The following is a 13916-nucleotide window of genomic DNA, read 5'->3' as shown; positions in this document are numbered from 1 at the left end:
TGTTGACTTGATGAGCAAAGTGTCCCTCTGAGCTCGTGGGCTGCTCTGATCCCACCTGCATCAAGTGGGAGGGGAGGCAACAGGTTATTGGGTAACATGGGGGAGTCTAAAATTTACCTCAGTGCCTTTTTTTTTTTCCCTTAAGTGTGAAAACTTTGCATTTTGGGCTAAGGAGGAACCTGGAAAGGGCTTCTGTCAAGAGGCCTCGACTCTCCTGCCCCCCCAGATACCCAAAGAACTGGTGTGATGAGGCTGCTTTTGTCTGTAGAGGGGTGAGGAACTGTTTTGTTTCTTTCTGGAAGGTGACTGCTTGGGATTTTGGTTTTTTTTTCCAGATTTGGAGAGCATGTTTGTTTGTAAACCATATGAGAGTAAACTGAGAGTAACTGCATCTCTTAAAGCCACTTTCTGCAGCTCCTGTTTTGGTCAGTAGTGAGAGGGTTTTGCTCCCAGGGCAGGAAGGGCCTCCAGCTGTACTGTAGTCTACACCTGATGACCTTTAACAACGTGGTGGCAGCCACAGAGCAGCAATTTCCACGCTCTGGGGCTGTTTGTCCAGTTACAAGAAGACTTATTGCTTCACTATTCCCTCGTGAAGCAATTTAAATAAAATTTTATCTAGTGCTTCGAGTCTTGAAAGCACCATATAAATATTTCTGTTCCATCCAGGGGGAAAAACACTGTAAAAAAAACTGCCATTGGTTCTGAGAAGTAAGATCCACACGCTTGGACTTAAAACCGTTTTAAATCCCTTTTCTTTCTGGCTGAAAGTTGTGCAGATTTCTTCTTTTTTTTTTTTTTTTTGGTTGTTGTTGTTTTTCTACCAGTTTTGGTGACTCCCTCCCTGGCCCCCAGCATGTCTTTGACAGTTTGTAGAAGGCATGGCTTCTTATGCAATCACTGTGGATGCTGCTGAAAACCTCCTGCCAAGAGGAGGGCTCTTTCTTTTGTTTGTTTTTTTTTTCTTTTCCCAAGATAAAGGGGCGTTTGAAGAATTGTTAAGTCTTGAAACTCCAATTCTCATAGGTCAGTTGAGCTGTTTTTAGAAGTATTTGCCCCTTCTTTAAGCAAAATACTGTTGGCAGTGCCTTTGGTTAGTAATTGTCTTGCCTAGGTCGTGTGAGTTTATTTTTCATGTCTACTGTAAAACATGTAAAATACTGTGTATAGGATGGAATAGCAAAGCTTCTATGGCAAAGTGAAATGCATTTTTTGCAATGCTGTAATTTATTTTTACTACTCCCTAGTAATTCTATGGCATTTTTAAAAAATGTCTCACTTTCAGCTTTTTTTGAAGGTTCTGAAACTACTTGTTCATATGCAGACAGTGTAAGAGACAATGATAATAAAACTGTCAGTGATTAAAGAAATCTCTTTATTTGCTTTTTCTGGCGCCCTCCTATGGAACTTCCATGCATTAAGTCTAAAGGGGAAAACAGGAATCCTCCCTAGAAGTGAATTTCTATTTTCTAACCCCACTGTAAAGTGTTTAAGCTTCATTTTAAGAGCTACAGAACATCTGTGGAACCTGACCCGAGTGTTCCATTAATCTTTCTTAATATTTCAGCTGGGTTTAACAGAACTGTTACCTGTGATAAATTACAGCTAATGTCATACATTAAAATGTATTTATATATATATATAAATAACATAAACCATAAAAGTCCAGCTAATAGAGTTTGTTCTCAGTGCTGAAATGTCTGTATTATTACCTGGAAATGTTTAAAAGGCTAAAATCTAAAGGCAAATGGGTTTTTACTTCTGACAAACATAATTATGGCAGAGCATTGAGGCTGTCCCAGGATGATGTGTTGGAATGCATTTTGCTCACATTTTATCACATGCCCTTAATCAAAAATGCAAAGCAAGAATGTTAAACTACCCAAAAGCCACTGCAGCCAGAAAATCAGTGTATCACTAGGAACTCCTACAAAATATGACAAAAGGATAATGCCAGGGGTTTTATTGAGCTTTTTATTTTTATGAAAAATGAACACCTGGAGCAATATCATTATTTGGGTGAATTCCAGACCTTGTAAACATCCAGGACTCAGTTTTGAACGAACAGGGCCTGCACGTGATCCTTGATTTGTTGGCAGAAAACACTCCTAGAAACAGGAGATTTTTCTCCTACTTCTTCCTGCCGAGCTTTGGGGCCTTCTCCAGGCCTCGGATGTACTTCCGAGGGAGCTGATACTCCTCTGCAACACAACCAAGAGTTCACTCACTTCAGCTGAACAAGCTCAAGAATTAAAATCACATTCTTGCTGCAACCAGCCCCAGAATCCACTCACCCAGCAGGATCTTGGCCAGGTGATGGATTTGGTTCCCTTGGATCTGGACCTGAACTCTGTCTTTGGCTCCTGGTACCGGGTTGAGGGTGGCACTGGCTTGTGCTTTCTGTTGCAGGGTGTTGGCCACACACTGGGGGTCCAGACCAAAGGGCTCCAGGTTCTTGATAATTGTCACCTGTGGGGTTAATGAGGATTGCAAACACCCCTGCTGGAGGAATCAGCAAATCATGGATCCCTCAGCCCAGAAAAAGCCCAGCTCTTGGGATCTGGGCTTCTGCTCAGACACCCTAATTTCAGTTCTCTTTTTTACCTTCTTATTTGATGATCTCTGGGCTATGGTTATGTCGATGTGGGTGATGATTCCTTTCCTCACAACAGGTTCTTGTCCAACAAATGTCACCTGGTGGAAGGGCTGCAGTCGTTCAAGGCACCTGAAGAAAGTTTAGACACCCAATTACTCACTGCAGCAGTTCATTGTGCAGCCTCTCACAGGTTTTTGGAAGCACAAGAAAGCCAAGACTGTACATGGAATAAGAATTTGTATCTTAAGAAGATAATGAAAGATGGTCTCCTGAAAAGATTTGCATCCCAGCTATGATTTAAAGAAAGAGAGTGACTAAAAAGAAAGCAAGTCTACTGACTCACAAAAATTACAGCTTAGATGATAAAGTTTTACCAGGTACAAATTAGTTCTTGCAGAGGAAAAACCTTATTTCACTTGGCCTTTAATCTATTGTTCAGCTGTTTTTCACAGACTGGTGAAGCAACTTCAGTTTAAAATTCAGCATAAATTGTGTTCCTGACCCACAAGCAAAGCTGAGTTCAGAAACAAAGGAAGCAGCTGGAGGAGCCTCAGAAACAGTGTGATGAAGAAACTCAAGGTAAGAAAGATACTGGATATATTTAGGCAAAATATATGGAAATGATCTTGTGTCAGATACTTGGGGCTCTTAGATCTAAAAGGTGGAGTTAGGTTATAAATGCAAAAGTTGTCTTGAAGCTGAAAGAGGATATTGGGAAGGAATTCTTCTCTGTGAGGGTGGGGAGGCCCTGGCACAGGTTGCCCAGAGAAGCTGTAGCTGCCCCATCCCTGGAAGTGTCCAAGGCCAGGCTGGAGCAACCTGGGCTAGTGGAAGGTGTCCCTGCCCATGGCAGGGGGTGGAATGAGATGATCCTTAAGATCCCTTCCAACCCAAACCATTCTGGGAGTCTCTGAAGTTGTGCTGCACAGAGGAGCAGGCTGACTACCTCCAAAGGGCATGTTCAGTTATCTACTGCAAAGATGACTTTATAAATATGTACACATGGATTATACACAGAACCAGCCACTGTTTGTTTAGCAAGTGTTCCTTGATAAGTGGTTACCAGGTAAACAAAAAAAACCCTCCAACAGTAGTTAATTGTATCTACTCATTAAATAAAGAATGAGATCGTTCAAGTGCAGGTCTCTGGCTACTTTTGTTGTATTACCAGCAGGAAGTTAAAACTTTACCAGCTCCTAACATGTGGCTTTGAGTTGCATGCAATAAACCTGTGTAATTCTGAAAACTGGGAAAAAAACACTGGGAAAACAATCACCTGCTCAAGAGGTCATCCCATGTAAGGTGTGAGATCTCATCTTGTTCTGATTTTTCTAACAGGCAGTCACACAGAATGGCATTCACCTTCACAAGGCTACAAAACAAAAACATGCATTAGAAGCAAATCACTTTTGCCCTCTAATTTCAGCATCTCCCACGGAAGCAGGGCAGGAAAACTCACTTTTTGTTTGATTCATGCACCAACTCGTTAGTCTTCACATAGTTAATGATGATGTCTCTCACCTCACTGCTTGAGAGGACACTGCCTTTTCTAAAGAGAAAGAACATTTGGAACTTATTACTTTAATTATTTGAATGCTGGGTCACAAACAGCAACTACCCTGATTGCATTCAGTAACAACAGCAAAATACTGATATTTATCTGCTAAAAAAGGGTTTCTTGCTATGCCTCAGTTGCTGTACTAAGATTAAAGGCTCAGAGCAATAATTACAGAGATTCTAAACTTGTTTTGGGAGCCTAGTTTGGGGGGGATGACCCTAATACACACAAAGTCTCAGCTGAAGAAAGACTGAGTACAATCTAAACTACACCAAACCAGGCAAGGCAAGGGCACAAGGAGGCAAGTGAGTTCTTTAAATTACCTCTTTTAAGTAAACCACATGTGGGTGGGCAGGATATGCCTCATCCAATGGGAAATTAAGACAATCCAAGTAAAATGTCTCAATTTTGACACTTGAGCTATCACCTCCTCAGCTGTGGGAGAAGTGATGTACTTGCTGAAAGCAGCTGTCACAGCCTCTCATCTTTCTTCCCTTTTTGAAGCACTGAATCTCTTCCTGAGTGCCATCACAGCCTGGCAGGGCCCTCCCCAGGAGAGCACACAAATGGTATCAGGTTTGTTTGTCCCTCTCTTCAGGTAACAATGGTTTTGTTGTACTTCTCTAGTGCTTACCCATGTCCAGACTCCTGGAAGAGTGGGACCATTTGGGTTGAGACCCCATAAAGAGGAATGATTTCAGGAGCATGGTACACTTGTTCCCCATCTTCATTCTTGCTGTCTTGGGCAGCAGAGGCTGAAGAAAATTCTTCAGGGACTGCAAATGCTTTAATGCTGAAATAAGGATTGTTTGGTGTGAGTGAAAGAGCAGGAAACATAAGAAATTATGTACAGAAAGAGGGTATAAAACCCCCGTAGAGCATATTAAAATCAGGAAATGAGGGCTCTGCAGCTATTCAGGAATTCAAGCAGAGTATAGGAAATAGAGCTGGAAGCAGCAGGTTCCACTCCCTTATTTCAGAGATTACCAACTTGTTTAAAGACTGGGATATTCTACGTACTCTGGGTGTTTCCAGTCCACTTCCACAATGCTCTCCACACCTTTGTTCAGCTCCTTCACTTGTAAGATCTTCTGGTTCTGCATGGATTGCAGGAATTTGGAGAACTGAAGGAAGCAACCATCAGAAATGTGGAGTCAAGCATTTTTAATTGCTGTTCCCGTGTTTCTGACTACCCTAAAGTTACTTGCTAAATCAGAAAAACTTCTTTTAAAGAAAAAAAAAACAAACACATCCCACACCTTTGCTTCTCAATTGCTAAGGAGCAGTGAGTGCCTCTGTAAAACAGAGTAAAAGCAAGTGTTCCTTTGGTAGGTCTCAGTACATGGTGGCAGAGAGCATTAGCTGCATTCCAAGCAGATCCATGCTCATGCCTTCAGGATAATTACTTTTCCCCCTGGATCCCACAGGAGCAGAGAGCTGAGAAAAAGAACCTGGCTTTTAAGAACAGCTTCTAGGTTTTTTTTGGTTTGCATGTTTTACTAACGCTTGAACAATTCTGACTTCAAACTTTTTCTTTCCTCCTGTTTCTTATTTAAATCATTGGGAAAAAAAATAAACCCACCAGAAAAATCTCACCTTCTTATAGCTTGATTTCTTTATGTCCAGTTGTTGTCCAGCAGGGCTACAAATGGATTTTTTAAAAGCTCTTTAGTTATAAGTCACCCTTCATTTCTTCTTAAATCTTGCTACTTAGGCTAGAAGTTTCTTAACAGTGGAAATACAAATCACACAGAGAAAGAATTACTTAAGAAGCCAATAAATAGAACATGATGAGTGAAACTAGTGCTGATGTTCTTGTGGACAGGCAAACAGCCATTCAGGTGAATAAATCATCTTGAAACAAGTGTCAGCCAGCTCAAGTTGGCTACCAAGTGCAGATTCAGGTCTGGACAATCCTTACATCCAAGTATTTGATGTAAGGATTATATTTGATCAAAGCATTTGATGTCACAAGTGAGCATAATCTTAGATCATTGTAGATAAGGACTGGATTCTACTTTTGAGTCAAAACCTTCATCCTAAATATCAATCTCCATGTTTTAAAGCCCAAATCCCAGCATGCAAATCCCAAGGCAATCCCTGTACCACGTACCAGCAGGAGAACATGTGGCTTCTCAGGAATGTGCTGGTGAGCAGAGGGAGATCTGACTTCTTCACTTTGCATTTTAAGGCATGAAAAAAGCACTGATTAAATAAAGCATCCATTTGCTCTGCAGGGGAAAAAAAAAAAAAGGACAAGTAGGCTGTGAGTTGTTTGTGGGGTTCAGCAGACCAAAGGGGCACAGTTTGGTTTCATTTGGGTGCAAAAATACCTTGTGGAGTCCTGCTGTCTTCAGGTTGCTGCTGATCCTCTGGGCTGGCATTTTCAGCTGGTTCTGCAGCTCTGCTCTCAGGGGATTCCTCCTTTCCCAGCAGTTCTGCACAACTGTCCTGCTCCTTCAGGCTCAAACCCCCCATGTCCACGTGCTGCACTGGGTCAGGGGGGAAGCTGCTGACAGGCTCTTTCCCCTCCTGCTCTTCCTCATCTCCAGCACAATCTGGGACCGAGGGAGCTAAGGTAGGAGGATAAGATTTGTCACCATATTCCCTACAAAAGGAAGAAAAAGCATAACACAGCTTTGAAACCCACAGGGCAATGAACAAATGTCACCCTGAGAAAACAAGGCACTGGCAGCCACACAGATAATTTTCTGCATTCTCAAAACTATAAAATTTAATTTTAACTCATCTTCCTCCATAAACTCTTATGTTCCCCCATCAATCTTAATTTAAAACTGGGCAGACCAGTTGAATCTGAATGCAGAGCAACTCATTTATTTGGTTGAGATTGGCACAGCTGACTGATTATAAGCAAAAATTATTGTAATTTCAATCACAGAATGATTTTGGTTGGAAGGGACCTTAAAGCTCATCTCATTCCACCCCCTGCCATGGGCAGGGACACCTTCCACTATCCCAGGTTGCTCCAAGCCCCATCCAACCAGGCCTTGGACACTTCCATTGGCTTTCCCCAATTTTATCTGCTTTCTTCCAGTTCTGCTCTAGGATTGCCAAATTAGACAGCAAATCCTCACTAGACCAGGTTTCTCAGGGCCCCATCCAACCTGGCATTGAACAAGATTTTCTAAAATAAGGGCAGCAGGATTGCTCTAACTTCATTTCTATAATAATTACACTCAGGCTGAAGGAACTGAATCAAGTGAATAATTTTATATACCTAATTCCAATATATATAAAGGAGAGATATCAGGACAGGCACCTGCTTCTGTCAGAAAACTGTGGTCAGTCAAATCAAGCAGCTGAAACCTTAATATAAGCTGTACCCAAATAACTCAATAAGTTGACCTGACCAGTCTTATTGGGGCACAGATTTTGATGTTAGTGAACAGTGGGACTTGTTACCCATTCTCCCAAAGGCCTGGCAAGGTACCCACCAGAGGTGATCCAGGTAAGTGTGCAGCACAGCAAAGCCCTTCCCTTTCATGCCAGCAGCCAGCATTTGTGCAGTGGACATGGTGGCAACTGCAACTGCCACTGGAGCTCTGGGAAAAGAAGGGAGTGTCAGAGCAGGACCACAAACACACTGTGCTGTTGGACAGGCTGTGCCACTGGGATACACTGAATTTCTTTTACAGCATCCTTGCTCTTTAGAACCTGGTTTTTTTTAAGCATCTGTGTGGTTTATGGTTATCTTTCTGCTGTGTAAAGTCTTCCAAAGAATCCCAAGGATATGTGCAGCTGGGATGAAGTGAAGGTTGTGCAGTCACAGATTTTAATAAATTACCAGAAGTGCATGCACTGCCAAAAGAGATTAGCAGTGAGGGGGAAAACAACAGCTTTAGCACTGCTCCCTCACTCAGAATTTCACAGACAGAAAGACAATTGTGTAGAATCCAATTTTTTGCAAAATAAATTGCTCTGTTTCAAAACAAATCTACCAGTCATGCCCCCACCAGTCCAAAAGAACCACCTCAGCTCAAACATATCCTAACCCAAAAAATTAAGTGGATTTTTTTTTCCTGCTGTATTTTCCATTTTTTAAGTCCATAGTGCATCAAATGCACGGGAACAATTCTGCTTTGATGTCCTCAAAAACCCCAGAGGCTCCCTGTTTAAAAAAAAAAAAATCTCTTTGTTTAATTTTTGCTTTCTAAAAAGGATGAGAACTAAAGAATCCCCTGTACCTGTTTCCCAGGAGGGTGACAGCACAGAGTGTGCCCTGCTCCACCTGAGGGAAGCCAGAAGATGGCACCACAACTCCTGGCAGCATCAGATCTGAGGGAAGAGTGAAGAGCATCCATTTCTCAATGAAAGGCTCAGCCACGGCCTCCTCCACCCCCTCCCTCCTGTTACTCAGCAGAAACACGAGCCTGTTCTCAGCTGAGCACATGGCAGAGAAAACCTCATTCTCCAGCTCTCCTGGTAAGGCAGCACTTCTTCCCTGTGGAGTAAGGGATCCAGTTCATAAGGGTGCTGGGCACATCCCAAAAAACTGCAGAGCTTGCTCAGGCCTGAGGGACTGTTTTGAACAGAAAGGTACGAGCTCCCAGCCTAGAGAGCATCACTCCTCATTAATGACATGAAAAGAGAAAGGAACAAGGAGATGTCTCTGGAACCATTTGCTCTCCCCTGTGCCAAGGACAGGTTATCCTAGCAGCTCTCTCCCTGAAGAGAAAATTGCCTGAGATCTGCCACTGGTGTCCCAGCCCTCCTGGATGTGACACAACAGCTGCACTCAGCTGTGCCTTCTCAGGAAGATGCCTTCATCACCTCCTTGCTGACCTGGACAGAAACTGTACACCTGCCTCCTTCAGCTTTCCACACCTGGGATGAGCAGCCTGGCATGTGAGTAAGGCATGGCATGATGCCATCACCAAACTGTGTAAAGGGCACCAGCTCTCCCCCACAGCAGCTCTTTGCACTGACCTGTGTTCCACGGTCTGCTTTTGAAGGCATCTCACCCATTTTTCCTCAGCATCCCACATTTAATGTGTATGCTGAAGAAGCCAACAAGATTTTTTCCCCCCCTTCACTCAGAAATACTTTCAGCAAATCTAGAATGAACTCTGCAGCTGCAACCAAAGCTCCACACTGCTGAGGACAGAAACCACGTAAAGACCTAAATGGGACCAGGTAAGTAGCATTAAATTATGTCAGTAACCAGGGCAGATGGGAGATACTGGAATTCGTGGAAGAGATATCAGGAAAAGCACTACTATGCTTCTCTTTGTAACTGAATGCTCCCCAAATCTGCTCCCCCCCACTCCAAGTCTGCAGAACTGCTCATGCCTTTCCTCTCCCTTCTGAGAAGTGGCTCTACCTCTCCCACTGCCTTTGTGGCCATTGTCTCCTGGGCAGCTTCTTATCTTTGGATCCTACCCAGAGGTAGCCTGGTTGCCACGGGCGATGAATGACCCACAGCCCTTTCATCAACGTCCTTCCCCCATTAGTAGGGCTTTTTATTTTCCCCCCAGAAACTGGGTCATTACAAGTCAGCAGCCAGGCTTGCTCAGATGTCTATCACAGCCACACATTCAAGCACTTTATTTTCCCCAAAAGCAAACAAAGGGACCCGAGTTGTACTTTAGACACTGTGTAATGGAAAAAGACCTCTCTTCCTATGTGAACGCTGCCAGGTACAGAACAAGGCTGCAGCAGCTACAATTTAATCTTTTTCTGCTTGAGCAGTTCAGCAATTTAAAGTTTATAATGAGCTGATTCTCCTGAGGCTGAACTGCATCCAAAGCAGGTTCCAGAAAATAGACTCCTTTCTTGTTAGTCTTGATCCATAATGAGGTGGTAGAGCCAGTAGCCCAGGAATTCAACTCAAACCTCACCTGCACAATCCACAATTCACCTGACAGTGCTTGCAACTGCAGGTTCCAATATAAACTCACCTCTGTGAGTTTATCCACAGGATAAGTCAGTTCACCTCAGAACTGACAGGAAGCAGGGTGGGAGCAAAGGAACTCAGCTGCTCAAGGGAAGTTATAAAAGAGACAGACCAGTGGCTCAGGCAGCTCTGTGTCCCAGTTCAGAGCTGCTCATCACCCTGAGAAGTATCTCCAAATCTGAGACTCCCACGTGGAACAGGTTACTGCATTTAAACAGCTTAACCTACTTTGTTTCATTCATAAATCTTTTTTTTTTTACAGTTAATTTATTTTCCTTTTTAGGACACCACCACGAATTACCTTTGAGTACTTAATTCTTTATACAGGTATATTTTTGCCACTGGGAAAGATAAGACCAAAAAAAAAAAAAAACCAAAAACTGAAGGCAACTCCTTTTTGCAGTGCAAAGTCACAAAGTTCTGGTTCTCTTACCTGCTCCTCCTGCAAGTTTCTGTAGCACTGGGGGCCATGTTGAAAAGGCAGGGAGAAGATCTGGGTAGGCCCACAGAGAGTACACTGTCCCAAAACAGAACCAAATTTCAAAAAAATCAAGAAATCTGAAGTTAGAATAATCCTGCAATAATTATTAGATGTGATGGAGAAAAGCAAACTGCTAATTGATTCAAGTTCTTATGAATTACTGTGAAGATTACAGATAAATTTTTGCATTATTTTCCTTCAATCACAGACACTTTGAGCTAAAATGCTACTGCAACAGGTAAGACTGCATATGAGAAAAATAAAAGCATAGAATACTAGAGTAATTCACTGCCCAATTCCAGGGTTGCCTGAGAGTGGATATCATGCTTCTTGGAATTACACCTTCCAGCAGACGAGGAAGAAAAGGGGCTAAGAAGCTAAATTATGGCTTAAAAGATTTGTTTCCTGGTTTCCAACCTCTGAGTACATCCATTTCCTTCTTATGGCAAGAATCCAGGATTTTGCAAAGATGTTGGTGGAATAAATGCACTAAAGATTATGAAGTGTACAGATACGACACTGATAGGTACTTAAGGAAATATTTTGGAGAAAGCTAAATAAAGAGGGAGGATTATTTCAGTTCCCTCCCCATACCTGTTGGATACAGAGCCTTCTCCACTTCAAACAGTATTGGGTTCCTCTGATTCATGTAAACAGTGACAGCCTCCCCTCTGTGACAGTATATTTTGATGACATTGAGCTCTTGCTTGTATGGAATAAACTCAGCCAGTTGTTCAGCACTGAAGTTGGGAAAAGCTGCTGCAACATCATTTCGTAGCTTTCTCCTGCAATGATGAAACCACAAATATGTTACAAAGCCTTTCTAGACTGTCAGAATAATTCCTAGATCAGTAGTTATTTTTGCTGGTTGTTCCTGAGATTCCCACCTTTTCACAGATGATAATTTGAGGCACTTGTGTCCAGGTTTACAAATGAGGTAGCTGTATGGTGGAGGAACACTGGAAAAAAGCCCAATACACTTGCCTCGCTCATATCTTCCCTAAACACCTGCTTACAGCTCCTGTTTGCTGTCTCTGCCTCTGTTTTGTGCTGTGATTTCATTACTCCGAGCTCCTGAGCACAAACCCTGGGACTGTCCCACTTGCTCAGCCCATCACCCACGGCCACAGGGGGAGCAGGGGGCAGCCAGATTTCCCTGTCTCCCAGTTTTAATTGGCGTTTAATTGGATTTTAAGGCTACATGACTGGCACAGAGTGGGTTTGTGTGGCCACTCACAGAACTGTCAAGTGAATCAGAGCGATCAGTAAGTCAGCCCAGCATCGCTGCTGAGGAACGTAAAGCAGAATTATAGAATCCCGGAATGGGTTGGGTGGGAAGGGACCTTAAAGACCATCTGGTTCCACCCCCTGCCATGGGCAGGGACACCTTCCACTAGCCCAGGTTGCTTCAAGCCCTGTCCAACCTGGCCTTGGACACTCCCAGGGATGGGGTTAGCCACAGCTTCTCTGGGCAACCTGTGCCAGGGCCTGCCCACCCTCACAGGGAAGAAATTTGTCCTTAACATCCCATCTAAACCTACTCTTTTTCAGCTTTAAGCCATTCCCCCTTGTCCTGTCACTCCATGCCCTCATCCAAAGCCCCTCTCCATCTCGCTCGCAGCCCTTTTACGTACGGTATAAATAAGCACAGAAGCCTCATCCAACCGTAACAACTCAATTAAACCTGCTTTAATTACTGCACCACCTTCACGCGAAACGCACCGTCCCCGGCCGGGAGTTTACCACGAGCAGGAGGTGAAAGCGGCCGCTCCCGGGGCAGCGCCGCCCGCAGCCCCCGAGCCCCGAGCCCCCCAGAGCCGGGCCGACCTCCCCGGCGCGTCCCCACGTGGGGTCCTTGCGGGGTCCCGGCGCGGCACTCACCGGTCGGAGCCCTTGGATGCGGTTTGGCCCTCACGCGGAACGCCCTTGGCGAACATGCCGGGCCCGTCCCCTTCAGCCCGCGGCGGCCGCCATGGCGCCGTTCCGCGCCACAAACCGCTCCGGCTGGAAACGCGCCAACATCCGAGCGGCCCCCGCCGAGCTCCCGGACACCCTGAGGGGCGGTCCCGGTGCCCGTCCCCGCGGGCCCCCGCACGAAGTCGGGAGGGATGCGAGCCCCGCGGCGCTGCGGGGGCTGCTCGGAGATTCGGGGGGGTGTGTTTGTTTTGTTCTGAAACTTCCGAGCTGTTTTCTGGCTGAGGTGCTCTTAACAGTGGGACCGTTCTCGCTGCGATTTGCTGGGCTCTTAGTGATTGATTGATTGATTGATTGATTGATTGGATTGATGGATTGATTTCTAGCGCGAGGTTAAGGAGCGTGGAGTGGGTAGGAGCGATACAGTGCTACAGCCTTCACGGGACCACAGAGGCACTGGAGGATGGAAAAGCTCTCAAAGATCACCGAGCCCACCCTGTGCCCACCTTGTCCCCCAGCCCAGAGCACTGAGTGCCACGGCCAGTCCTGCCTCGGACACCTCCAGGGACGGGGGCTCCACCACTGCCCTGGGCAGCCCCTTCCAAGGCCTGACCACCCTTTCCAGGGAGATTTTTTCCCAAGTATCCAACCTGACCCTCCCCAGGCACAGCTTGGGGGTCTTTCTTCTCCTTCTGTTCCTTTTTCCCTGGGAGCAGAGCCCGATTCTCCCCCGGCTCCCCCCTCCTGTCAGGGAGTTGGAGAGAGTGAGAAGGTCGCGCACACACCACTTTACTATTATTTTTTCTATTACTTTAATAAAGGTTTGGTGAAGTACATACACTCCATACATACATACACTTGTAATTACGAGAGCCCTGCTGCTGTAAAACGCCACTGCTACCTCCCAGTGAAACACAGGATTCCCCGTTCCGCACCGTGCGGAACCCGCGGCTCCTCAGAGCAGCCGCGGATTAAGCAAACACTGCCCTTGACTCGCAGGGGAGCAGTGACTTTAACCCAAATACACTCTCCCAAGAATCCTCGTACGAGAGCACTTGGAACCTCACCCGCCAGCATCCGCCCCGGCGCGACCAAACCCCCGCCGAGGGCTTGCTGCACATCGCAGGGGCGGCATTTCTCCCTTACGCGAGCCAGGGAGGCTTTAAGGGGTTGGGAGGGAGGAAGCACGGGAGAGAAGCGGGAGGCGAAACTCGGCAGATTTGCGCGTGCGAGTCAGCCCGCGCCGGCCGCGCCTGCGCAGGCGCGGGTCGGGCGGCGGCGGGGGACCGTTCCGGGGCAACGGCCGGGGGCCGGGGCGGGGCGGGGCGGCGGCGCTTGGGAGCGGGACCCGCCAGGGGGATGGGGCGGGCGGGGGTCGGGGTCCCCCGGACGACGATGCTGCTCGGCAGGAAGCTGGGAGGGGCCGCTCGGGCGTGTGAGGCGCGCGGGAAGG

General features: G+C 45.9%; 1 protein-coding gene across 1 annotated transcript; it reads right to left on the bottom strand.

The window, feature by feature from the left end:
* Positions 1–1960: 1960 nt before the first annotated feature.
* EIF2D (eukaryotic translation initiation factor 2D) lies at positions 1961–12486 on the bottom strand. Its single transcript, XM_029962557.1, has 15 exons — positions 12431–12486; positions 11144–11334; positions 10502–10585; positions 8360–8450; positions 7610–7717; positions 6488–6762; positions 6268–6385; positions 5751–5796; positions 5175–5278; positions 4789–4947; positions 4056–4145; positions 3873–3968; positions 2605–2725; positions 2295–2469; positions 1961–2201 (listed from the first exon to the last, which is right to left on the bottom strand). The coding sequence occupies exons 1-15, from the start codon at positions 12484–12486 to the stop codon at positions 2131–2133; spliced, it is 1785 nt and encodes a 594-aa protein (XP_029818417.1). The 3' UTR covers positions 1961–2130.
* Between the last annotated feature and the right edge of the window lie 1430 nt (positions 12487–13916).

The sequence above is a fragment of the Manacus vitellinus genome, unplaced genomic scaffold (assembly GCF_001715985.3).
Source record: "Manacus vitellinus isolate BGI_N305 unplaced genomic scaffold, ASM171598v3 scaffold_47_pilon, whole genome shotgun sequence".
Taxonomy (NCBI): Eukaryota; Metazoa; Chordata; class Aves; order Passeriformes; family Pipridae; genus Manacus; species Manacus vitellinus.
Note: the sequence above shows the minus strand (reverse complement) of the source record. Positions and strands in the feature narration are given on the sequence as shown.

What these genes read in the sequence shown, in the direction of transcription:
- EIF2D (XM_029962557.1), bottom strand. Translation starts at nt 12,486, where the DNA reads ATGTTCGCCAAGGGCGTTCCGCGTGAGGGCCAAACCGCATCCAAGGGC. An exon ending in GTCACCCTCCTGGGAAACAG is followed by an intron (nt 7,718 to 8,359) that starts GTACAGGGGATT and finishes TTCTTTTCCCAG; the next exon opens with AGCTCCAGTGGCAGTTGCAG. An exon ending in TGGGATGACCTCTTGAGCAG is followed by an intron (nt 2,726 to 3,872) that starts GTGATTGTTTTC and finishes AACTTTCTTCAG; the next exon opens with GTGCCTTGAACGACTGCAGC.